The sequence below is a fragment of the Eupeodes corollae genome, chromosome X (genome assembly GCF_945859685.1).
Source record: "Eupeodes corollae chromosome X, idEupCoro1.1, whole genome shotgun sequence".
Lineage (NCBI taxonomy): Eukaryota > Metazoa > Arthropoda > Insecta > Diptera > Syrphidae > Eupeodes > Eupeodes corollae.
This window is the reverse complement of record NC_079150.1, coordinates 1,587,515-1,615,149: the sequence shown is the minus strand read 5'-3', so window position 1 is coordinate 1,615,149 and position 27,635 is coordinate 1,587,515. Positions and strand designations below refer to the sequence as shown.

Genomic DNA, 27,635 nt, shown 5'->3' with positions numbered 1-27,635 from the left:
ATGTAATAAGTAGTTCGCTAAGCGTTAAGGCAAAAGTACAGCTTATGATTGTTTTTTTGTCGTTTTTGGCATTTTTAAAGGGGCATATTTTAAAAAAAATTTACCTAAAAGGCAAGAGTCAAATTTTATTTAATCCCTAAAATAAGTATTGTTTTGTTTCTGAGATAAAAAAAATGCGTAATTTTGTTTACAAGTGTCTTAGATATTAGACAGATCGTAGTGCTGTTTAGTAACATAAGTTGAATTGGAAGTTTCATAAGCCAAATATCTTTTATCTTGAGAAGAAGAAGAGAGTGATTCATGACAAAACATTCATGGCAGACTGACAGGTTATATCTTTTATAAAACAGCTGTTTCTTATCTTTGACGTTTGTAGTTGCTTTCATTAATTTTTTCTTAATAATTACCAATAAGTTCATAGTAAATTGTAAATATGTTAATCTTTGCAAAATCAACACTTTCTAATAACAAGAGCTCACGCAAACGAAAAAACAATGAACGAAAATATTTATAAGCTAATGCTGTTTGTTTGAAAGTATGAATTAGGAAACGGTTTTAGGACGTCACAATGCAAGATAAATTTTGTTTGGATTTGTAATCCATCGCAATTAAGATGTAAGAGCAAAAAATGTACCACTCATAAAATTGGTTCCAAATAGTGCCAATAGAGTAACGAACTAAATTATCAGTGGGAATGTGAAAAGAACTCCCTAAGGGCCGGTTGTAGATATCAGTAAAATCCATTGGTAAAAGTTGAAACGGCAGGAATTTGAAGTAATTTTTTCCTGTTGATTTCCATCAGCAATTATTTAATAATCACTAAAAATTAAATTTTATCATTCAAATTGTTTAAATGTACTTAAGAAGTTAATTTAGCTTCGAATGGATTGTTTCGTTTTGAAAAAAAATACATGGTATTATAACTCATCTTATTGCATTTTTATTTTTCTGAAAATATAAAAAAAAATGTAAACTAAAAATTTAATCAAAAATCCATGACACATAAATTACACCGTCGGCCTTAAGGCAATACCAACATCACGTCATCTACAGCATCAACGGCAACACTTATTCATAATATCGTATTTTTACCTCATGTCAAACAATTTACGATCTTGACTTCGCGTCTGTTCTTCAATATACTAAAATATATCTGCTCTACTTACTCATCTTAAACGTTTAATTAAGCGTCGGTTTTTGTTTCTTCTTGATGTTTTACAATTGTTATTCCAAATCCATAACCAAAACCAAACCGTTCGTCAAGTGCAACAGTAAGCGGTGCATTCTCCTGTCTTTAATATTTGCAAAAATTAAATGCTTTTTGTGGAGTTGTAATTTAATTCATTAAAAAGTGCATTGATATAAAAGGTTTTTTTGTTTTTCAAGTTGTAAGTTCTCGCCTTATGAATCAATACCGCTACGCATAATTTTGTGGATTGTGTTTTGGTAACAGAATTCCCCTGGGAGCACCCAGTCTACCTACGCCGCTGGGGAAGCGCTACCTACCACCAAGTCACGTGTAACAACTTTTCAACAAGTAAGACATTTAAAACTGCTTATCTAACATATTTGTATTTGCCTAAGGTCTTAAATCTCAATCTACTTGGAATGTTGTTGAATGGGGCTTAAAATCCTAAAATTTCCTCTTAAAGTTGGGAGTTGCACAAAACAATCAACATTTTCATTATCACAATTCTTCCCCATTCTTTCTTTAAAGTTTTTCTTCAGTTTTTTTTTGTTTATACAATCCGCAGAAACATCGTTTTTGTTTTGATATGATAACTGTTTTGGTGTAGTTGTTTTCTTTTTTTGTGTATATTTTTTGTTCCATTGGTTTGTTTTAAAGAACTAAGCTTTTGGCTCAATTTACTCCATAATGAAAAGCTCTTCTTTTTGCACTTTTTAGGTATATTTTAACAAATTATAAAAATTAAGGTAGGCTGCACGCAACAAATTCCAGTAATAAATAAATTTTGCTCAATTTAATTTTGATGAAAGTCTCTTTTCACTAAATACCTGTTCGAAAAAAAAAAATTACTCAAACTGCATCAAGTTTCCGCCTTCCCGGCTCTGTAGTGGACGCATTACCTCTGTTCACATGGATGAAAGGCTAAGCCGTTTTCCTACACAAACCAAAATACAGTGTATTCTAAAAGTCTACCTAGCTTAGAAAAGTGTATTGCAAATAAATTGATGAGTATTCTAGACTAGACGAACTGTTTACTAATGTAAGATTCTACTATAAACATTGTATTTTGGACGAACAAATAATTCCGTCTCCTAACGCTCTATACTCACTAGTCTAATTAGGTCTTTTTTGTTTCGTTCTTGGAGCATTACATACAGTGATGGACAAAACAATAGGACCATTTTTATAGTTCTTAGTAACAAGCAAAAAACTTAAATGTTTTGTTTTCAAACAACATTTTTTTTTTAAATTTGATATTTATTATAAGTGTAAAGAGTAAATTAATTAATAATTTTTTTTCCAAAATGTATACTTATTAAAACAGAAAATAAATAAAAAAAGGTTATGTTTGAATGGACAAAATAATAGGACCATTTATTAAATAAATTATTTTGATTGTGTTTTTGATACTTTCTACAATTGGTTGTTAGAATTTGGTGCTATAACCCTTGTTTTGCACCACATCTTGTACTCTTTTCGACATTGACTCCACAAGTTTGCTGCAGGTACTTTGTTGTATTGCAAACCAAGCTTTTTGAAAATTGTTCCACAAATCTTCCTTATTTTTTGATTTTTTTCCAGCGATTGCTTTTTTAACAATGGCCCATAAGTTTTCCAAAGGGTTCAAATCTGGAGATTGAGAAGGCCAGGCCACTACATCGATCATTTTCTCTTCTATCCAGCTTTTGGCTTTTCGAGATGTATGCTTCGGGTCGTTGTCTTGCCTTCCACCTTTCCACCTCAACGGTATTTCATATTTGGCATACGGAAGCATAACCTCCTCCAATATTTTTGTGTATAAATGCTGGTTCATTTTCTTTTCTATACCATAAATTGGGCCTACCCCATACCACTAAAAACATCCCCACACCATGATGTTTCCACCTCCGTGCTTTACCGTTTTCGTTGTATATTGATGTTGATGTGCAGCATTTTTTGGACGTCGTACCCATCTCTTACCGTCTGATCCAACTAAATTCACCTTTGTTTCGTCGGACCATAGAATGTTTCGCCATTTTTGTCCATTATCTAGGCCTACCCAATTTAAATGGTCTTTGGCGAATTTTATTCTATTCTGTCGGTGTCTTCTGGTAAGAAGTGGTACTTCCCTAGAAATTCTTCCAAAGAGATGCTGCTCCTCAAGCCGTCTACTATCTGTTCTTTCACAGATAGGCAAGTCTAGCTCCTTTTTAATATCCCCAGAAGACTTAAACGGGTCCTTCTCACATAAACGGTTTTATTTGAGCATCAAGCTTTTGGGATGTTTTCCGTGGTCTGCCTGTTTTTGCCTTGGTTTTTTGGGACTGTAGTGCATTATACACAAATGTCTTGGATCTCCCAATTATTTTGGCCACTTCCCGCTGCTACTTTCCATCCTGCACCAGTTTGAGGATAATTTCCCTCATGGTTTGACTGCAATGGAGTACATTTTTTCTTTCTTCTTGTGAATTCTCTTTGTAATTTAAAGAATTTTATTCCAAGAATGCTGTTCTGTAAAATATTTTAATCAAATAACAATAATTTCAACATACATTTAAACAGAAGTCACCTGGTCTTATTGTTTTGTCCTTCACTGTATATATTTTTATAGTGCTACCAGAACATGAGTTTTTGTGGACCCTCAGTCCTTGGAGACTTTTATGGCCTTAAAACATTTATTTCCCTTAAAACAAATAAAAAAGCGTCTTTGCTTGTTCTAAAATAACAATGAAAGCTTAAAAGAGAAAACCAAGAATTTTCTTTATTTATGAGAACAATTCTACATAATTTTCATACACTTACATTATGTCAGGTAAATCCATTATATTTGATTTGTCTCCCAAAATTCGTCTTCTTATTTTTTCTCTTGAATTCTGCTTCCTATTTTCACTTAAAATTGAGAATAATATTGCATCCACCTTTAAAACAGCAAACATTTCACTTCAGAAACAAAATAAAAATGGATGATACTGACAGTTCGAAGTAATTTCGAAGTTTTCGAAATCGATCTAATTGAAGAACATGCAATTTCATTTCACGTGAAATTGAAAAGTGATTTCAATTCACTTTCGATCGAAATTCGAAACATGGGCGTGAAACTAAGATTTGTTTGTGCCTATCAATCTATAAGAGGAGGTTTACTGTGTCCGTCAAAACTAAAGCAACTTTATTTATTATTTGTATGTTTTGTGTGTAGTTCATTAGGTTGAAATGTTTTTAGATATTTTTGTAATTACTAAATATCCATTCTTTATGCACAATACCAGTTACGAACTTATTTTCTTTTTGTCTATAAAACATTTCTTGGGCACGAGTACGATAACTTGGTCGCCTGGATTTAGTAAAGTTTTTTGTAGAAGGATCAAAAAGAAGCATTGGAGGAGAGGGTTTGGTCTATCACCTACCCCCCTCCCCCCCTTAATTAGACAAAATGGGGCGAAATTTCATAACCGCAGCACGAATTTCCTTCTGATTTTTTGTTTACAGTTAGGTAGGGGTCTCAATAGAACATGTTTTAAATATTAAGGCGAGGAAACAACTTTAAGTCAATTGTTTAGTTTAGTTTATTCATCAAACAAAGTTACAATAGGTACTTTAGTGATTACTAGATAATATAATACCTAGTTCAGCCATAAGTTCTGTTACGTTTTAAGAGCGCAATAAAAACAAATCTAGTACATTTTATATCATTAAATTTATTTTTTTAATTAGATCTCAATATTAGTTTTAAGAAAAAAAAGTTTTACTCAAAATGGCCGCCTTTAGCCTTAATGCAGGCTTTCAAACGTTGTGGCCATTGGTCTATAGCGGCACGCACTGTGTCGATGGGTATCGATGACGCTGCTGTTAACAAAGCAGCTTTTAGGCTATCCAAATTTCGATGGGGGGTCTTACAGGCCATGTTCTCCAGTTCGGACCACAAACTGTAATCTAATGGATTCAAATCTGGACTCCCCGACGGCCAATCTGCAGCTGCAATAAAATCCGGGATATTTGTTCTAAGCCACTCTTGTGTCGTTTTTGCCTTGTGTGCTGGAGCAGAGTCTTGTTGGAAGACCCATCTTTCCCCGTTGAAGAGAGTATTTGTTAATCTCTTAACAACAACCTCGAGAACACTCTCTTGATACACTTTTGCACCGGTTTTCACGCCTTTTTCACAAAAGTGCAGTGATGTGACACCTTTATGGGAAACCCCCCACCAAACCATTACTGAAGCGGGGTGGTGTCCACGCTGAACTCTTGGAACAACTTTTTTGGCTTCTTTGGATGACGTCGCATAGATCTTATCATTTTGTTTATTGCAAACTTCTTCTATTGTGAAGATTTTTTCATCCGTAAACAAGATATTTGTATGACCATTCACCGCGTGCCACTGCAAAAGCTTTTTGCATCTTTCAAGTCTAATTTTTTTAAGACTTGGAGTTAATAGATGTCCTGTTGCTCGACGATAGGCTTTCATGTGAAGATCATCTCGGATCAGCCTTGACATGGATCTGGCGGATATATCCAATTCTCTGGACATGATCTTCTGCTTCCGGAGAGGATTCCTACGAATTCGTTCACGCACAGCTTTTACTTTTGCGCTCGTTTGAGCGACGCGTGGACGACCACTTCTTGGTCTGTCCTCTACTCTTGACAGTTCATCAAAACGTTTTATAGTGCGATACACAAACATTTGCGATAAACCAAGTGGTTTTAAAAGTTCGAAAATTTGATTTTAATTTTTTCCACATTTATGTAATGCGATTATCGCGACTCGATTTTCTTTAATGCCCCACTCCATGACTTCCGATCAAAAGCTGAAACCAAACAAGCTTCCATTCTTTACTTATAAGATCACGTGTTTCGAAAAAATAGTTAACGGTATTATTCCTATTGGAAGCAATGCGCTCTTAAAATCGTGTAACAGAACTTATGGCTAGACTAGGTAAATACCTACAATTTAAAATTTTAAACATTACCACCAGTAAAGTTATTTAGTATTAACAATAAATTTGATTTAAATAAATATCTACTAACATTGACATCAATCATGTTGCAAACTGAATTTTTTTCTCTTAAACACCTGGAAATTGGTTCATTGGAAGCATACCCAGTTCTATGACATGGAACATTAAAAAATGGTTGGTTTCGAAGCAATCTCGCAGGAACATTAATATCAATTAGAGCTAAAATTTGTGAACAATCAATATGATTTGCTACTATGTCACGAATGAACATAACCTCTGTATAGTTTCTACGAATGTTAAGAGGCAAAATAACGAATATTTTACACCTCGTTTCATAGGTAGGAAAATCTATGTCCCATTGAAGTCTTTTTACTACAACTCTCGTAAATCGTTTTTGGATCTTTTCGATTCTAAATGAATGAAGAAAATATGAAGGGTTCCAGATTACACTGCAGTACTCAAGATTAGATCTTACAAACGAAAAATATAAACACTAAGGTGTGTGGATCGGAAAACTCCTTTGCAATATGAAACCTAACATTGAACTGCCTTTAGCAACTAAAAAATCTATATGCTTTACAAAGTCAAGTTAAGTCATAGAAAAAAATATTTTCTTTTTCAGACTTAACCCTACTTTTTTGTATTGCATTTTTTGAGCCTAAAACAAGTTTTTTTTTAATTGAAAGCACGGCGCAGAGTGGGGCAACTTGTATGGGAGAGCGGAAAAAACTCCAGAAACACTAAACCAATGAACCGATTTGTTTGAAATTTTCAGGAATGATACACTACACTATTAGTCTCCGCCCGATACCCTGCCTAGTTTTTCTTGCTTTAATACAAAACTTTTTTAATTTTTGTTTGAACAGACGTGTTCTTAGTTCAATAAAATTTTAACTACTTAAACGATTTTTATGAAATTTTCAAGACATTTAGACGTAGAGGATAGTATACAGAACAACCAGTGAAAAATTCAACCCACATGTAAAAACACCGTTTTAACCCATGTTATTGGGGGACAATTTACTTACTTACTTAAGGTGGCGGTACAGTCCTGTGTGAACTAGGTCCTCACCCAGCAAACTTCTCCATCTAGCTCTGTCCCTAGCTAGATGTCTCCAGTTTCGCGCTCCAAGTTGGGTGATGTCACCTTCCACTTGTGCGCGCCACCTTCCTCTACTGCGCTGTCCTGTGGGTGTGGATTTGAAGACTTTCCGGGTCAGAGCATTGGTTTCCGCTCTACGTGACCCAGCTATCTTAGTCCTTGGACTTTTACCCTTCTGGCTAAGTCTACGTCGCTGTAGAGCCCGTACAGCTCGTCTTCTCCTCCACTCCCCTTCGATGCATACGGGACCGTACATGGTCATAGTCCATGCTTCTGCACCGTATAGCAGGACGGGGATGATAAGGGTCTTATATAACAACAATTTGGAGGACTTTACCACTCAATTGTTTCCTTCGTTTACAGCGGAGCCTAGGTAGACGATGTCCTTGACTACCTCAAAGTTACGTCTGTCGATGGTGACGTTTTGACCAAGACGTTGGTGTTGAATGTCCTTTCTTGACGACAGCATGTACTTTGTTTTGCATTCATTAACCGTTAAACCCATTTTTGCCGCCTCTGCCTCAATACTCACAAAAACCCCATTCACGATGAGTTCTTCCGATTATGTCAATGTCATCAGCATATGCCAGTAATTGGACAGACTTTTGTAAGATAGTGCCTCTAGTGTTCACATCTGAGCTCTGCACTATTCTTTCAAGCACGATGTTAAAAAAAAAATGACAGCGCATCACCTTGTCTAAAACCTTTTTTGTCATCGAAAGGTTCTGTTAAGTTGTTTCCAACCTTTATGGAGCAGCGTGAATTCTAGACAAACGGGCGAGTTTGGCAGGGATGCCAAAACTAGACATGGCTCTATACAGCTCGTCCCTGTAGATACTGTCATATGCGGCCTTGAAATCGATGAAAAGATGATGGGTGTCGATTTGGCGTTCTTGGGTTTTTTCCAGGATCTGCCGTAATGTGAATATTTGATCAACTGTGGACTTTCCTGGTCTAAAACCACACTGATAAGGATATATCAGATTGTTGACGATGGGCTTTAGACGCTCACATATTACGGCAGAGAAGATTTGGTAGGCGATGTTAAGTAGACTGATTCCTCTATAGTTGGTGCAGTTTAGAGGGTCTCCTTTTTGTTAGGATCGGGCAAACAATACTGAGGTTCCATTCATCGGGCATGCTTTCTTCCGACCAAATCTTACAGATGAGTTGGCGCATGCTCCCAACCAACTTATCTCCAGCTGCTTTAAAGAGTTTGGCATTCAAGCCATCTGCTCCAGCGGCTTTGTTAGACTTTAGCTTAGATATGGCAATCTTTACTTGGTCTTAGTCGGGAGGACGGGATCATCCTGCCTGACAGCGGAATATAGTCACAGAAGTGGTCCTTCCATATCCTCAGCATTGACTGCGGTTCCACTAAGATGTTTCCACTTTCGTCTTTGCAGCCTTCGGTTCTAGGTTTATGTACCTGTGAATTTCGTTTCACCTGTTCATAAAACTTTCGAACTGCATTCCAGCTTTTAAACCTCTCAACATCTTCGACCGCGTGCTTCTCATGCCCTCTCTTTTTTTCTTCTGAGAAGTCGGCGTTCCTCTCGCCTCTTCTGCTCATAGAGCTCATGAGCAGCTCTCGTCCTTTATGCAGCGCCGCTTTGCGTGTCTGTTGTTTGGCTGCATTTGCCTGCCGACATTCCTCATCAAACCAGGGGTTCTTTGTTCGTGGCTGTTTGAAACCCAGCACATCAGAGGCGGCTTCTCTGATTGCATCTTGGCAATGTTGCCACTGATTTTCGATACATTGTGTTGGCGGCAGAGAACTTCGAGAGGGGTTACATGTAACTCGGTCGGAAAAGGATTTGGCGATTGTAGCCGTTCGACGTTGTACCTTCTCCCAGCACCTCCCTGTTTTGCTTTGGGTTTGGAAATCCGAAGTGCTACCTTGGCTACAACGAGGTCCGAGTCGATGTTAGCTCCTCGGAAAGTTGGTACATCCATGATGCTGGAAGCGTGTCTGGCGTCGATCGCAATATGGTCAATCTGGTTGACGGTAGATTGATCTGGAGAAGTCCAAGTACCTTTGTGGATGTTGAGGAGTGGAAAACGCGTACTGGCTACCATGACGTTTCGCATGGTAGCAGCAAAATCTATGAGCCTGAATCCGTTGTCGTGGGGGAAAATTTAGTTAGATTTAATTTCAATTTAACCTCGTTCAATACAATTAAACATAATATTAATTCAATTTGAATAAATTTAATTCTGAAAAGTAAAAAGTTGTAAAAGTACCTGTTTTAAATTTACTTTAATTCAATAATACTTTTTATTTTTTTTATACATAAGCTAAGTTTGTCATATATAATTTTAATTTTTAAGATTCATTCGAAAAATTGAGAGATCAAATAAAAATAACTCATATTTCTTAAGATTGATCTGAAAAGGCCATAACAAAGGAAACAATTATTGGCTCACATTTTTAACTGGAGTGCTTCGTCACTGAAAGGAAGGTGTTAATATTGGTTTCAGGTCTCATGTACGTTATGTAGGGATCTGAAGACTATAAGCTTATGCAATGCATCCTCGCTCGTGGATTTACGGGAACATTTTCTTGTAAAACGAAGGCGGTAGTTTTTATAGTCTTTGTTTCTACTTTCTTGGGCCTCCTCCGAAAGCATTTCTATTGGCAATACTGCTGTTTCTACAATCAACAGAGCAACAGAGTGTACAATATCGTTTGTGATCCCATCATTCCCCTATACAAAAAAACTGAATGGTTTGCCCACTGGAGAGCACGCCACTTATAGTTATCCATGTGAAAAAAATGAAGTGCTCAAATCTAAGCCGCAGACAGGGATCTTTTGGCCTTGAGACTTAATGATAGTCATTGCAAATGTTAATCTAATTGGAAATTAAAAGCGTTTGAATTGAATTGGTACATCTGTGGATAAAATAGGGCTTCGTGATAATGATATATTTCACCTCTGAATTTGCCATTTGGAATTATGGCTTCGATAACATTTTTCTTTTATTTTTAATCAATGAACGCGTGCCGTTGGACAATTGTGGTGGGTTCAAATTACCAAACAAAATCATCGGAGATCCAACCTTCAGTTGAAAATTATGCGGTGGTATGCCTGGTAAATCCAATGAGTTCAAAAAATCAGTTGGATAATTTACAGCTTCGGTAGTATCACAAACTATGTCAATAGATTTGTATGACACCAAGTCTCCTGGTGACAAACGTTGTATCTTGAGATTTAATTCGTTGACATCCCTGTTCAACGCCTCAATCGAATTTTTTGTGTGCCATAGTGCATTCATCCCAGATGATAATTGTACACTGTTGCAGCCATGTTGCCATGGGTTATTTTGAATAATTTAGTGGCAGTTTAAATACTGAATGAGCTGTTCTGCCTCCATCCAATAAAGTTGCCGAAATCTCAGAAGACGCAATAACCAATGCGATACCATTATTTGGTCGTATTTTAGTAAGAATTGGCGAAATATGAATTTTTCCAGTTCCACTTGGTGCATCCAAAAAAAAAATCCACCTTGTCCTGCCGAAACTGCGAGCATGATGTGGTCATAAATGGTTCTTTGTTCTTCATTCATTAGTGGACTTTGCGTTCATTGTCAGGACGATTCAATTCAGTATCTATTAAATAAGATGCATTTCGATTTGGTGAATGCATACCGAAATGCCTGAGTGGTAATTTCGCAATGATAATACCAAGATCCTCAATAGCAATCAATGCTTCATTGTGCAGTGTCACTGAATACTAGCGTAGAATCGTTGCACCGTCTTCGATGTTGATGCAATTAAACCATAACACTTAGGAATATAAAAAATAGATAAAAACCTATTCTCAGATCTACCGAATGTATATACAAAATTTCATTGAAATTGGTTAAGCCGTTTCGGAGCAGTATGGCAACTAACACTGTGACAGGAAAGTTTTATATATTAGATGTATGTAAATAGTCATTTCTCAGAAAATTAAAAAATATAAAGGTAAATTGTAATTTTCCTTACAATTTCAGTTTTTCGCTTGTTTTCAAAGTCCGATTTCCAGGGTTCAGTTTTTTTTTTAAGTTAACTTCAACCACCTTTATTTTGCATTAGAATGTGTAGAACAAAACTTCATACTTAGTTTTAAAAAAAGTAAACAATGATTTTATAGCCTTTTGAAAAGTCGCTTCTCAACTCTTATTTTTATTACTTTGTTCGGGAGTTGTCTTTAGTTGTCAATGAAATTTATATCAATATTAGGTTATAGTATAAGCTTCAAGAAAATTACAATTTTAGACCGGAACTCAGCGGAGCTTTTTTTTTGTAGGCTTACAAAAGTTCACATTATCTGGTTATTTTTTCAAACTCGCTCTATTATTTTTATTAATGTTATATTTTGAAAATGTGGGCTATTTTATATTTTTGTATTTTTTGTACTATATGAACTACAAACGTGGTGAGTTTAATACTTGTATCTTTACAAATAAAACCACAGTAAGCGAAATTGTTCAGTAGTTAAAACATATGACTTTTGGGTGAAAATGAAATAAAGAAAACGAATAAGAACTGTTTTCTCTGATTATTAATGAAAACAATAGCATATCGCAATAAATAAATAAAACAAAATAGGAATTCCTTGTCTGCCCCACTGTGCGGCGTACTAACAACTAGGTATGTAAGGGCTCACTATAGGATTTGGGGTGGGCGCGAGTTTGGGTTTTTGGAAAGTACTTTTTGCATTTGAGCAATAAAATCAAAAAAATCAAAAAAAAAAGAAACAAGTATGGCAGCACGAACGAAATTCGATTTCTATTAATTTTGTTTTCATCATTACTCTCCTTTTACAGAATTTTTTGAGTTTATGAAAAATAAATAAATAAATACAAGTTATTTTAATTTTTAATATTATATTTTTATATTTGGGACACGTTTTGGAGATGCTTCTCCATCATCGGGCGGATTCTCTCCGAAACGCGTCACAAAACATAAACATAGGTACGTTCAATATCTTCCGCAAAGTCACAGGTGGTTCAGGTTTTATTTTTGCAACGAAGTCTTTCGATGACTAACAGCCCTATTCTGCTACTCACGTGGATCGTATATTCGATTCTCTTTCACAATGCCTTTGCATTCTGTTATCCATCGGGTGAACTACATTATCCCAAACCAATTTGACATTCAAACAGCTGTTCATGTAAAAAATGGTGGATAAATTGGTCGCATTCACAAAGCTAGTGGCTATACGTAGTCAAAATTCAACTAGCTTTGTGAATGCAAAACTAAACTACAAAGCTAGTCAATTCTGTCATATTATTGACAAATGCAAATATATAATATAAGAAACATTTGGAGAAATGTTCAAAAGTGTCTCCTTTCCCCTAAAAATGTTAATATTCTTTTATTTACAAAACAAATATTCTAGATTTAGCAAGAAATTAGTTTTCACTTACATTTTGCTTACAAAAATTAACAAACCAGACATCAAATGAAAAATCCGCTGCATTTTATATGCGGATCTGATGTAGAATGAATGCTTTCACGTGATAGAAGAATACCGCGCAGTATTACCGACGTTACCGACATACACAGATTCACTTCGAATGAATAGCAGAATAACGATTAGTGAAAATTCAAGTAAAATTCCCCCCGATGAATAGCAGAATAGGCGTGTAAGACTTCGTAGGCGGTAAAGGGCATCCAAAAAAAGTTTTGCCTATTTTGTTCTGTGTTTCAGGCTGTTAACGATCATTTATCTCCCACTCCATCAGGTTCTCCTGGGTTAAAATGTCGAAAAGTTATATGTTAAACCATCGGCAAGCGTTATTTTTGACCCACTCCACCTTTGGTTTTATTGTAGTCAAGTATCATCACAGGCTTATATCAGTACCGTAAAGAGCTTTCTCATATTTATGTTGCGTCAATAACAAAAACAAATTTTTGTTTGGCTTTTGAACAACAAACAAAGGTGAGTGAACTGGAGACACTTAATCCTGAATTAAGAAATTCCTTTAATATGGAGGGTCTTGGCATGTATATTTAAAAGATGGTACAATTTGGTATCGAGCAACTTCAAGACGAAGTCCATGGGTGTGAGGAAGTAATCGTTTGTAATGTCGCGCCCGGTGTTAAATTATGATGGAATCAACGACATCACCACATCATTTCCACACCCAAGTCCTGTACTCTGATGAGAACTTTACTATTACTATAACCTAGTTTTGCCAAATGTATACAAAATATGCTTAGCAGTCGATTTATAACATACTTTTCGCGCTGTTTCTTTATTTTAGATTTTCCAATTATGTAATGTATCTACTAATTAGGGCAAACCGGAAATACACATCAAAGGTAGATATGAGATACATTTTAAACTTATTTCATTCCCTACCAGTTTTGAAATCAAAAAAATTACATATGTGTGCAAAATAATAGCAGTGCTTCAACGTTATTCCTTCAATGAAAAACAAAAGATATCCTTTGATATTAATGCATTTATTGGTCTTTCATTATTTCTTAAGGTATACTTAAATTAACAGAAAAAAAAACAATATTGCAATAGCTTAGTTAAAAAAATGAGAGAAACTTACAAACAAAAAGAAAAACGGGTGTGCATTATAATATCAGTACTGCAGATAATGCAACACAATTTTTTTCTTAAATTTGTGTAATCTTTTTATTAAAATACTAGGTATATTGTTGTGTGACCCTTATTTGCGAGAATTGCAGCACAACGCCGAGGCAGAGAACCAACCAAACGCATGAATTTTTCTTGGGGTATGCTTTCCCATGTTTTTTTTTTTTACTGCGCTCCACAATTCGGTTTTTATTTTAAAACACCTTTGCTTACATCGGTCCACAAGTTATGGATGGGATTAAGGTCCGGCGATTGAGCAGGCCATTCCAGAACGTCTATTGTGTTTTTCTCCAACCGATTGTTTGCCAACCTAGTGGTGTGCTTGGGGTCGTTATCCTGCTAAAACGTCCAATTTATTAGCATGTTCCATTCGGCATAAGGAAACATGACGTTCCGTAGGATAACCAATTACATTTAAGGCAATGTTCTGTAGTAGGAAAAACACAACCCCTAAAATAATTTAGGCACCTCCATGTTTCACTGTCCTTGTCAAATATCGTGGGTTGTATTCGGCCTTCTTATGGATTGCCTTTTGGACCAAATAGAACAAATTTTAACTCATCTGACCACAGAATATTTCACCATTTACTTTTAGGCCAAGAGTGACAAAGTCGTATAGAATTCCTCTTCTTTAGGAAGCACTACTCAAAATTCTGTACATTAAGAGGATGAATTAAAGATGTTTTACCGATTTTTGTTTTTATTTACATTCAAAAGTCTTCTTCTACTTAAGCAGAATTGTTTTCGATTACATTTTTGTCATGAAGATATTTGTGAAGAAAAAAATTATATGGGCATGCGGTTGGTTGGAGTTTTGTACATTTTGGCGGGTAGGTATTTTGTTCTTATTTTGCTTAAATACTAGTATTAGGACGGTCATAATATCCAGGATATTTCAGACTAGTAGATATGTAAGTATGTAGATCTTTAATAAATACTGTAAGCCTCAAAAGAAAGTGTATAGCTTTGATCTGCAAATATTAAGATAATCTTCTTATCTCATTGTACTGTCAATAAAGACGAAGTTCCAACACCAGATAACGCCATACGTCCATTAACGAACCGCCTTCATGCTTAACTGTTGATTTTAAATTTGTTTGCAAGTTCAGTTTTTTTCGTTCTCCATATTTTTGGTGGCTTTTATGAACCAGAAATGTCAAATATGCTCCATCACTAAAGAGAACATTTCCCCATCATGAAGACCTTTTTTTTTAAACTTTTTTTTTTACTGCACTAGACGCTGGATTTGTACGTACTTTTCAAGTTTTACGGACAGTCATTTGGTTCTTCCGAAACGAGGTTGATCTTTTAAATCCTTGAACTTTTGAAGTTTGACCAAAATTTGTTTTTACCTTGTTATGGAATTTGCCCACTTTTTTGTCAATTTTACGGTAAGATTCTCTTTCCTTTCTCAATTTAATAATAAGTTTTCGTGTTTCTCCTGCACTTTGCTTACCCATTATGAAGTAATTTAAACAAATTATTTAAGCAACTTTCAATTTATATTAAATCAATAAAACTTAATCAATTATTTATGAGTTGTAAAAAAAAATGTATTAAACGGTTGTTTTCCCGATAAGCGGAAAGTTGAACAGTATTTGTGGCAACACTTTTTTTTTGACACTTTATAAATATAATACTTACATTATTTATATGGTTCTGGAATTCTAAAAATCCTCAAGTAATTGAAGAGAGGCCATTACATCCACAAAAAGTCACTGTTTGGTGCGCTCTTTGGTTTGGAGGTGTAATTGGACTCAATTATTCGAAAACGACGATGGAACAACTGTCACCGTCATTTCGGAGCGTTATGGTTATATGATAACCGACTTTTTTTTTGCCTGCTATGAAAGAGTACGACTTAAGAGCCCAGCCATGAGAGAACAACGACTGGTCGAAGAAATGTGATTTTACACATTTCAAAGAGTCAATTTCAAACAAAAACACATTTAAATAATAATAAGCCAATTGACACTAATGTTAGGATAATAAAATTTGCATTTTGTTCTTTTAAACAGGAAAATTTTGTAAAAGCAGTGTGGTTGTACCGAACTGTCAAACTCTATTCGCATTCCACATACCATCCACACTGCAAGGAATAAATTGCAATCAACATATCCTCAAAATTATACCACTCTTGTTTTGTTTTTGTGTGAAAGATCATGGCTAAGGAAAATATGAAGAAAAGGGTAATTCAATTCGTCGCTGTCTGCGAATAGAAATAGAGCCCATGTGAAAGAAAAGTGAAAATATGCGAACTTCCACAAGATGCTTTAAGCAGTATTCACATGAGCGCGACCAACGAACGACGAATGAATTACAAAATGTGAGTTTATATACGTTTGAAGACATATTTCCACACAAATTCTTGACAAAACGATAGCAATATAGATTTTATTTGATTTATGATGCATACTTTTACTTTTTAATATCATATGTATATTAATAAATTTAAGAAAACAAATGTATTCGTCGCGTTGTTGCTACTAACTAATGCGTTTCACAGTATCCACACTCGAAACGAATACAATTAACCTAACAAAATCATTCTTGTTTTGGTTTCGGTGGTGAATGGTGTTCGGCTGTTTGCCGTCTACAGCACCTAGGCAGTTCGGAAAGTTGGAGCGCTCAAAAAATTCGAATTAAATTTTTTTCCAATCGTCTTTTGAAAGCGAACTGGGTATGGCGATTTCTAAGCAATTGGCGTTGATATCCTCAAGGGTGGTATCTATTGCTTTTTTTTACGGTGGACACTTCCATTCAAAAGATGTGAGCAAGGTCGACAAAGCTTGCACCAGTAGCTAGAAATCTAGAAAAATGATAACCCTTAAACAAAATTGAAACAACTATATTGTTTATAGACAATAGCTCTTACCTCTAATTACTAACTTTTCCTTGGCGCAAATAATGTCGTTTCTGAAGGTAGTAAGTTTCGCAACCAAGTTGTTCCTTACCATGCGCAAAATGTAGTCAAATGTTTCCTTTGACATCCTAAAATATGTTAAGAACTTTTCTGGACATTTTTCCAGTTTGTTTTCAAAACAAAACACAATAGTGATAAACACAAACAAAAAAACAATTGTCAAAGTCAAACTTCATTCGCGACGAATTAAAAACTCTCATGTGAAGGAAATGTCAAAATCGACGAATATTCGTCAAGAATACGTGGTTTCAGCAAAACATGCACGCAACTCGAGCGAATATGACTTTATTGCAATCTCTCGTCATGACGATATCAACTGGCCACCAAGGTCTGCGATTTGTCACCGCTGGACTTTCCATCATTTGGTTGTAGAACCTTTATGCTTATAACGGCCTAACATCGTTGCTTCATAGCATCCACCAAAACCCAACATCTCTCCACTGGGATACCTTTCCATTCAGTCTCAACTGTAATCCAAAGCTAATTGTTGTTGGTAGGTTTTGAAACTGCAACCTGCCCAAAGGTTCTCTATTAAGTTATGGTCAGGTGGTTGGGGAGGCCAGTCTAGAATAGGAAACCACTCCTTAGCGTTTTTTGGTGGTGTGCTTTGGGTCATTGTCTTGTTGGAAGACTCATCTGATTTTCATTTCCTCCTCCGCATAAGGCAGCATGGTTTCTTTCCTAAAGAATGTGAACGTAAATGGAAGGAACCCCATACCATAATGGGTATACCTAGGCACGTATTCAACATTTGGTGGGCGTCGAACATATTCACGAGAACCAGGGCTGCCATATAAAACAATTTTACTTTCATTCGTCCGTAAAATATTTCGCCAATCTTCAGGTGGCCTCATGGGTCTTGACAAACTGAAGCCTTTTTTGTCAAAAGTGGGGCTTTGCTTGGGCCTTTGGCGATGAAATCATTTCTTCTCAATATTTTTCAAAATGTTTTCACACTTGCATTCAAATTTAATTTTTGTTATCTATGTAGCAGGCAAGTGGGGTAACGCCTTTGAGCATTTTACAGTCCTTCTTACCGATTTTTGAGATAAAACCTTATATGTGCCGCGCGTTTAAGGTTCTTCTACAAGCGTGTGTTAGAATTTGATGAACAAAACAAATGATGATGATGTAATAAATTTGTTCATAACGGAACTTTCTTGTTACAATAAAGCATTTTTAGCTTTGAAAATCATTTCCAAAAGCTTTGAAAATCATTCTTAAGAAGGTTGTATTTTTAGACTTCTGGTTTTAAAGAAGAAATAAGACGCATATAATTCATTGTTATGGCCAAGTATTTAGCACTATTATTAAGAGAAGGATTTGTCATTGTGTTTTAAAAATGATTTCGGGCAAGTTGCCGCTACGGCTAGTTTAAAAAAAGATCCAGCCGATAGGCCCAGTTTTCGACCACTTCTAGCACCAACTAAGGTCACCGCATGTCAGCAAAACAGTCCAGTGGTGTCAAATCGCATAGGCCCACGACGCGAGATAATCATGGAATAATTATATTAAATTAAATTCGACATTTTTGCTTTATGGATTATGGTTTTTTTCAGAGTTCGTCAGAGTTCGTGGTAAACTCGATCAAAATTTATAAATTGACTCATATTTAAAAACGTTTTTTAAGAAACTTTTTATCGACTTAAGTAAAAATGTGCACGATTTCACCATAAATTAGCTTCAATATTAAAACGAGATCATTTTTATAGGCTGCAAACTAATGAAATTTAGAAATTTTTCATCTTGTTCTGTGAACAATTTCTTTAGGATCTGCATAAAACGCGAATTCATTAACTCTGGATCTTAAACTTTGAATTGAGTTTTCTCAAAAATTTATTTTTAGTTTTTCGTATTCCCCTCTCAACAATAATTTTCTTCTCTTAATGTCTCAACATTCTTCTGATATTCGTTATTTCTTTTTCTACATTCATCCATTTCAGAAAGAAAATAAATAATCGAATACAAAATGAATTATGATTACCCTATTACACCTAGAACGCGCAGAGAACTATTGACCGACGGTAAGTTGAGTGTAATACATACAAAAATCAATTCCTGTATCGTATTTTATTACTTATTATTTAACTTTTTATATTTTCTTATGAAAATATCAACAAAAAAAACCTAATTTCAATTATTGCATTCGATGAATTTTTTTCTCACTAAATGTCGTACGTATTTTGCTTTTTCTTCTACGTATGTCGTACAAAAATGTGTTTCATATTTTAATGTTCTTTGCTCATCGTTAAAGTAGGGGACCTTGATAGGGTTTAGCTTGATAAGCAAGAAGCTTGAGATCAAACAATCCTGTCGAGGTGCTCTTTTTGATGTTAAAACTATGATTAAATAGCATAGGCAACTCTGAAAGAGAAAACAACAAACTATTTTTTCAGCACGATTTGCAGCAGCCACTGATAAGACTATAAATAAATTGGTCAAAAATGCTGAGCATCAGCGCCTTAAGGAACAGGGAAAGTTTCTACAAGAACTCATCCGAGACCGGGAGCGCGAGCTGCGGTACAGACATAGACACAATGCTTACGACTCAGGTGAATCGGGCTATTCTAGCGTCTCTACGGGACGACGATCTAGAGTCAGAACTGAAAGAATTTGGGAAAGAATGCGCAATCGAGAACGTAGAGAGCAAGAGCGAAAAGAACGCGAAATAAAGGAGGAAGAAAAACGTGAAATAGACGCGATTTTCAACACGTTACTTCATGACGATGGAGATCTGTCTGATTCGAACGATTACGAGTTTAGTTTTCCAGAATTCATGAATTTTGATGAAATCAAGAGAGGATTCGACGAGCAAATGAAACGTGAAAGAGAAGAGAGAAAGCAACGTGAGGAAGCCGAAAGAAAAGCCGCATCTGTAAATAAAGGAGAAGACGAAGAAGGGGAAGAGGTCCCGGAAAGTAGATGCTTAATGAGTCATATTCACCTGGCTGCAGATTGGTGCAGGGAACGCTATGTTCATCCAGCTCCTGTTATTAAAGAAGATCCACCACAACTTATACTTGAGGATATTGACCTCTCACAATACATGTCAACGGATGAGGATAACGAGGAAGATGAGGATGACAGTACCTCTGCTATCACCGAAAAAGCTATGAAGGTGAAATATATCTCTTAATCTATGTCATCGGCCCGGAAGAAAATTGTCCAAGGACAACAAGTATTACAACATAAGTTGTCAAATCGGGTTTCTTCCAGGTCGACGGTTTGTATGATGACAACATTTTTTAATGGCTTGTTTGAAAACAATATAAGGTCGTAGGCTTATCATAAAACACTTGCATAGAATTAAGAAAATAGATTTTATTTGGTAGCCCTTGCAGCCATAAGTGACTTTATGGACAAGCTTAAACTTTTTATTGTCGCAATTGATACAATTTATTTTTGTTGCATAACCCATGATATTAAAAAGGATATTTAAGTAAAAGTAAGAAGTCTAATGAACAGAATGAGGGGTGACTGTGGCAGTTCTAGTTTTCAATGAAACTCGCAATCAAAATCTTAACTCACAATTCGTAATTGTTTTAATAATTCATATTAATGGTCCGTGACATAACTTACAGTTGATGTATAAAATAGCATTCTAACGTATAGTCAGTTCCTAATGGAATGCTTTTTAGCTAGTTTTTTTTTGTGAAAATGTGTTTGTTATTTGGTTTTATATGTATATTTGTTTAAAAATTAAATAATGCAAATTATTAATTTTGCATTGTTCTGTTTTTAATAACGAGAAAAAGTAAAATATTATTTTATTTATGTTTAAAAAAATAGCAATTTGGTTTTCATAGAGACGAAATTATATCAAAATATACTTTTCCTAAGGTTTTTGATGACCTTAATTTGAATCCGATTTTAAATCAATCTGCCAGGTTTTCGAGATCTAACCTTCAAAAATTCAAAAAAATAAAAAAAAAAAACATCTCAGGGTCTTTTTAAATTAAAGTCGTGATAGAGAATTAATAAGTTGAAATTCGAATTCAAAGTATTAAAATCCTTTGGAAATTTTTTATTTGATTTCAGTATTAGAAAAAACAACTTTATCAGTGTAGTATACAATTTTAAAGAAGGGGGATGTAGTTTTTTTTTATCTGTTTTATAATACTTAACTTAAAGAGTCACCGGCTCAGTCTCCCGACCTGAATCATATAGAGAACGAAGGGAAGGTTCGCGAGTTTAAACCAAAAGCATTATCAAGCTATGAGCTATCTGTAAGAAATCATGAAAGGAAATGCTTATGAAACAATGTCAACGCGTTTATTATATGCAACGCATCTTTGCTTCCGTCATAGCACTAAAATATACTTTTTATTACTACACTTTTTCTCTATAAAAACTATATTCACCTTCAATAAGAAAATATTTTACTTGTTTCATTAAAAAAAAATATATTATGAGATTTAATCATTAAACAAATATATATTTATATGATAAAAATGAAAAATCATAAATTAAAACTTGTGACATGAATAAGGTAGTTTTTGATACATCATAGATCATAGGTTATAATAATGAGATGAGATTATTTGGTGGATTTTTATTTGTTTGTTATAAATGTAGCTTTCATGTTCATGCTTTATTACTTAGTAGTTAATTCTCTTCATAATAAACAAACAAAAACATAATGCATCATTTTTTAAGCCCCAAAAAAGTAGAAAAATTGCATTTCTAACAACAATATCAATAGATGTGTTTTATTAAAACAATAATCCAGATCAGATCAAGAAACTAAAATAGCTCGGAACGTATATTTTTTTCTTTTTATTGAAAAAGGACACTCATGAATTGTGTCAAATATACTTTTATTTACTTGTTGGTTTATTTCGCGCAATATCTTGTTTCGTTAAACATTTTTATTTATTAAACATACAAAATAAATAAATATTAAGCTTTTTGTAAATTAATTACAAAATATTTCATTTCCATATAAATGAAAATTTTAATATGGAAACAGTGTTGTCGTTGAAATTGATTGAAGCAAATAAAAAGATGATCTGATCTGGATCACGGAGAAAATAAAACCCGGTTCAAAATAAGCAAACTTAAAAAATTCTTCATTTTTTGTTCATGAAGTATGCATAAACTAATTGACTTTCTTTTACCACCTATTTGCATTTTAGTGGACCATCAACAACTCAGAAGCCAGTACTAGTGCTGGCACAAGCTCCGGTGCAACACGCGGCTGGTTACCACCACCCAATACAGTATTCATTGTCCATGATAGTGACAGTGAATAAATAATTCGACGCATCTAAGATATTTTTGAAGATCTTGTGCATTAATTGCACAAAACATGAACTATTTTAATTTTTTTTTTGTTTAATAACCTTAAAAGCACATGAAACATAATCTGCTCCACATTTGAATGTGCAAAATTAACGTAACTTTATGTGATATGAAGTATAACTTAACATACATAGATAAATGTTAATTGGATGGATATATTTATAATTTATTTGTAAGACACGTTTTGTACGCTGAATAACCTTGAACTGAATTACCTTAAAACTGAAGAAATAAGTATTATTTTTTTATAAAATATCATTGGATTTGATTTAAAAGGTGATCTTATCAAATTGTCATCGTAAATATTTTGTTTTCCTGCTCGTTACTTTATTTTAAATCTATAAATCTAACATATTTAAAAATAAAAAAAATGGACACTAATAAAAACGAAAAACAAAGTACGATGGGAGGTGGTAAGCAACCAACAATTGTAGCCTCACAGTCTAGCTTATTGGATTCGTATCTACAAGATTGTCAGCAGCAGCCATCCTCGCCAGCATCATCGTCAACGTCGCAAACGACTGGTGATACAACGTTTGAGCCATCAATTGATATGATGGTTAATGATTTCGATGATGAACAAACTCTTACTGAAGAAGAAGCACTAGCCGAATTGGAAGCACAAGATCCAGCTGATGAAATCGAAACGTTGCAAAAAGAAAGTGAAATACCATTAGAAAAACTACTGGCCCATTATAGACAACACGTGGAACAAGACTATCAACAGAGACGACATAAACGTAAGAAATCATCTAAGAAAGACAAGTTATCACGTTCATCAAAGCAATTGAAGTCTGCTGCATCTGGACCAGAGACAGAAGCGTGTTCATCTAAAAGTCATCGATCAACATCAAATGTAAATACAAATTCAACAGCTTTACCAAAAATAGACGAAATAATTGTAATTGAAGAAAGTGAAGATGAAGTTGAGATTTTAAAAACAGAACAAACTGATATTGATGCTGCAGAGGATGGGAGTAGCTTACAAGCAAATGAAATAGAGGAAGTTAACGTCGATGAGGAAGATGACGATGATGATGAGGAGGAAGCAGAGTTTAATGACTGCAGTGATTATGACAATAATGCCGAAGATCGTCCACCTGAACACAGCAAACTTACCGCTTTGGCTTTATTATATCCCGACAAATATGCAAACATTCAAGAAAAAATGGATGATGGTAAGTTGGTTTCAGTATACTATGCATAATGAATCTTATATTTCCACAAAAGATTTGTGCAACAAATGCCAAATAAAAACGTATTTCCACCACTTGAATTCTTTTTATTTGGTTAGAAAGGAAACTAAGGACACTGTTTTATTTGTTATTTGTAGTAATAAAATCTCTTCGCTGGGCTTAATAAGGCCTAAAAAGTTAAATGTTATAAAGTATTTGCAAATATTAAATTTTTAGATTGTTCCGAAGAAGACGATGATGATTATGTTAAAAAAGCAATTATGGTGGGAGCTGCCTATCAAGCAATAATACCTATTGGCCTTTCTAAATACGGCGATGTTTTGCCATATGAAAATGAAGATAAGCTAATATGGGAACCATCACAAGTAAGCGAACAAGAAGTCGAAGATTATTTGATTCGAGTTAAAGATTTGAAATCATCTCCAAACCTATTGGCACAAGAAGATGATCTTCCATCATCGTCAGCTTCTGTTACATCGGAATCAGACCAGGGCATAGGATTTAATACAGTCAAAGATGATGAGCAGGTATGGTAGATAAATATTTAATATTTATGATTTATGGCTTTAACTCATTTTGTTTTAGGCCTTACATCTTTTGGTACAATGTGGATATAATTTTAAAGAAGCATTACGTCGTAAACGTTTGAATGCAGTTCCCTTAACTGGCTCTATGAGTCTATGGTCTGAGGAAGAGTGTCGAAATTTTGAAGAAGGCATACAAAAATTTGGAAAAGATTTCAGAAAGATTCGCCAGACTCAAGTGCGGATAAGAAAAAAACTATGACAATTGTCGGATATTCATATATTCAAAATATTCAATTTTTTTTTAAGGTTCGAACACGCTCAATACGAGAACTAGTTCAGTTTTATTATCTTTGGAAGAAAACCGAGCGTCGTGATCAGGATTTCGTTGATTCGGATACAATCGACTATATGGATGTATATTTGGATTATGATGAGCGTGATACTGTTTCTAATGGTGGATCAAAACATTCGTCATGTTTGTTGCCAAGCGATACTTATTTGACAAGTAAGACCTAAAAAAAATTGTTTTTGAATTCATGTTTCAAATACAAGCTAAGCTAATATGTGTTGTTAACGATAAGCATTCACATACCCTCAGTCTGGGACACCAATAAGTGATAAGTTTTTGAATTTGAACTTATGGGTTTTTTTTTTTTGTTGAAAAACACCAACACAAAGCAATCATTGTAGTTCGAGGGAAATTCCTTTAAATTCGATTGCACGAAAAAAGAACATTCCTTACTTTTTCCCATTAATATTTGGTCGAATTTCTGTCTTGCATATTTTTTTTTAAATAACATTGTGTGGCGAGAAATGGGATTTCTTTCATAAGATGAGATGTTCTATAAAACTGGTCAACAAAATTGTGTATTGATGACGTTAGTTCCATTCCAAAATCAATCCCAACAGACTTTTGAGATATAACCTTTTGAAATTCGAATAAAAGTCATTTTTTTTCAAGGAAATTCGTGATGATTTTCCAAATTAATAATCGCTTTCTTCAATATCTCGTAACATTTTCATTATCTTATTTACTTTCAAAAAATACCCATTAATTGTTAGGATTAACCCGTTGCACATCATAAACCTTATCCATTTATTTGGAACGTTTCTTAACAGAAAAATGCGTATGAATATAACTGTTTGTTCTCATTACGAGTACGCCGTTTAAACAAGATTATCATGACAAGTTTTTGAAGAACATTAAAAAATATACAAATTATGTTGAAAACGTTTATATTTACATTTGAACTGAAATCGGAGTTCGGATTCGGGAACCAAAGATTAACCCTAAAACGTAGTGATTCAGGGGCCAGTTATAGCTGTCATTGAAATCAATCCGGAGAGTTGGTTGAATGGAAATTTGACTGATTAAATTTTGATTACAAATAAAAATTAAAATGTTTCTATTTTACGTACAGAAATTCATTTTCCTGAACAGCTGATACTTTTATGTTCAACGGTTCCTGATTTGTGTCCCAATTTCAATGACAGAATTCTGTCAATCAATATTTTTCATTAAATTCTTCTTTATAAATGACAGAAATTTTTAATGCTAGCTATAAACGACCAGCCAAAATAATTACAATAATTGGTTTCAATGATGAAAATTATAGCTAAAACTAGCTATAATTGGACCCTTAAACGGTATCAGTTTTTTTTTAGCTTAAAAATTAGTTTGATGTAAGATTCCAATTTGGGACAACAAAATCCTTAAAGAATGCTGTTTTGTGTGTGACGATGAAATAAAAATGAATTAATTTAGCTGACTAGTGCAACAAGCTTAATTTGTCTTGGAAACAAGGACCACCAATTATACAAGAATTAATTAGTTAATTAATTCAAGGTTGAAAATAACTAGAAACTAAGGTAAAGAAATTGTTTTGATAAATATGCTCAAGTGAATTGACTTATTAATTCAATACATTTTGCTTACGAGTGTATCCTAACAATTAGATATCAACAAAATTTCATATGTTAATAATCCTTTCGTCATGTAAAATTTGTATATTGTACAAGAACGTAACGAATTAAAAACGAAGCAAACATATCTTAGTTTAGCTCATATAGACATCGGTTGATTTTAATCTAATTGAACTGAAACAAACATAAGCTTACTTTTCTTTTCATTCATAAAATATCTCGTTTCTAAAAAGCGACATTACAAATACAAGTTCATCATTAACTCTTCTCCTTTGCTATATTTTCAGATCAAGACCCACCTTCCAAGAGACACCATCATCACAATTTTTCAATCATGAACGAAGCCAACCGTTCTTTTAGTGGTAATCAAAATATTCATTCTTATTCGAAAAAGTGTTCTAATAAGCGATCACACCGTCGACGAAGTTGTTTACTATCGGGCAGTAAATCCAAAAACCATCATCAAAATAGTTATAGTTCTAGCATTTTTAAAAACAAATCCAACTCAGATACACCACCATCCGGGAAAAACTGCCGTAACAACTCCCTTAACTCTTCTCCCTCTGTTGTCCAGTCAGGAGCGTGTTCTTCATTGACTATTAACAATTCACTCGGAAATCATTTGAACAAGAAATGATTTATACTTAAGTATCCAAAACTTAAAATAAAAAAAAAAAATAAAAAAAAATGAAATGACAAAAAATATATATATTTGTATAGAATTAACATATACAAATATATATGTATGGCTGTGGTGTCAAAAACTGATAGAGCAATACATTCTGAGATTTAAATTTGAAACAAAAATGTAGCAGGTTTCTACAAAAAAGAACTAAAATTTCCGAATATTTATATTTTGTTTGCAGATTTGTATAAGCTGTAATATTTAAGCAGTATATTATTTTTTTTTTTAAAGAGCAGCCACTGCATCCATAGCGTGGTAAATGAATTAAATGTTCCTATATTTTTTTATTTCTTAATCGACCAACTTGTGTTTGTTTAACAACCGGCTTCAGGATAAAATACAAATTGAAACTTTAAATAACACATTGTATGAACTTGAAATATAATATATTTATAATTTTAACCGCATCTTAATGTAAACGAAAAAAAGAGTAACAGTCTCTTTGTTTGCTATTGTATTTATCCGTTGAAGGCTATCTCATGAAATTATTTCTTATTAAATGTGTTTTTGGTGTATAACATATTCCATTTGTGTTTTATTTTAGGTCTTCATTAGTCTCAATGCTTATTTTATTTCCATATCTTAAGTTTTACATTTATATTATTATCAATTTACAAAACGGATAAATCAAGTTTTTGTTAGGAGGAATTGATTTATTATGAAAATTATTGGATTGTTTTTCATTGTTTGTTTTATGCGTTATTTTATTCCAAAACGTTCAGCCTATGAGTTTCACTCGGAAAAATTTAATTTCTGTTACTGATAGTTTATTTTTGAAATATTTTTCAAGTGAAATCGCATTTGAGAAACGAGTAAATTTGTTTTTAGTGTTCTTTATTTCGAATGATTTTACCAGGGTTGTTAGCCCAAATTTTTCGCTAAAGGAAACAGTTAAATCAAAGTATTGACCATTGTGTTCTTCAATTTTGTCCATTTTTCAGGAAAATCAATTTCGACCTTTTCAAAACTGACTAAGCGCTACTCTGCGAGTGATGAAAATAAAATAATCAGATTTGCGCACGGCCGATGTAGGATCATTTTTCCGTGCGCTTTACCGGATTTAAATAACTCGAAACACACCATACGTGTTCCACCAAACACAACATGTCGTACGGCCGATTTACCCTTGTAGTCGACGGCTGGCGACGACACTATGTTCTAACCACTGGAGCATGTCTTGATGATACAAAAAAAACAACGAATTCCTCATACACGTTTTCCTTAAAACAAAATACAAATTCACTGAATTAGTAGCTATGACA

At 34.1% G+C, this 27,635-nt stretch overlaps 2 protein-coding genes across 3 annotated transcripts in view; one reads left to right on the top strand and one right to left on the bottom strand.

Annotated features, from left to right (window-relative positions):
- Nucleotides 1-27,635, bottom strand: part of LOC129953197 (glutamine--fructose-6-phosphate aminotransferase [isomerizing] 2) — a 233,214-nt gene that overhangs the window by 36,677 nt on the left and 168,902 nt on the right. The window lies entirely within an intron of this gene.
- Nucleotides 1,225-26,895, top strand: LOC129953199 (mesoderm induction early response protein 1). Of its 2 annotated transcripts, XM_056066122.1 has the most exons (7): nt 1,226-1,388; nt 1,454-1,537; nt 21,877-23,220; nt 23,455-23,765; nt 23,824-24,000; nt 24,072-24,270; nt 25,976-26,895. In XM_056066122.1, the coding sequence occupies exons 3-7, from the start codon at nt 22,413-22,415 to the stop codon at nt 26,323-26,325; spliced, it is 1,845 nt and encodes a 614-aa protein (XP_055922097.1). In that variant the 5' UTR covers nt 1,226-1,388; nt 1,454-1,537; nt 21,877-22,412; the 3' UTR covers nt 26,326-26,895. The 2 variants fall into 2 exon arrangements, with proteins under 2 accessions (XP_055922096.1, XP_055922097.1); XM_056066121.1 differs by having other exon boundaries at nt 1,225-1,537.

What these genes read in the sequence shown, in the direction of transcription:
- LOC129953199 (XM_056066121.1), top strand. Translation starts at nt 22,413, where the DNA reads ATGGACACTAATAAAAACGAAAAACAAAGTACGATGGGAGGTGGTAAG. An exon ending in TCAAGAAAAAATGGATGATG is followed by an intron (nt 23,221 to 23,454) that starts GTAAGTTGGTTT and finishes TTAAATTTTTAG; the next exon opens with ATTGTTCCGAAGAAGACGAT. An exon ending in AAGCGATACTTATTTGACAA is followed by an intron (nt 24,271 to 25,975) that starts GTAAGACCTAAA and finishes CTATATTTTCAG; the next exon opens with ATCAAGACCCACCTTCCAAG.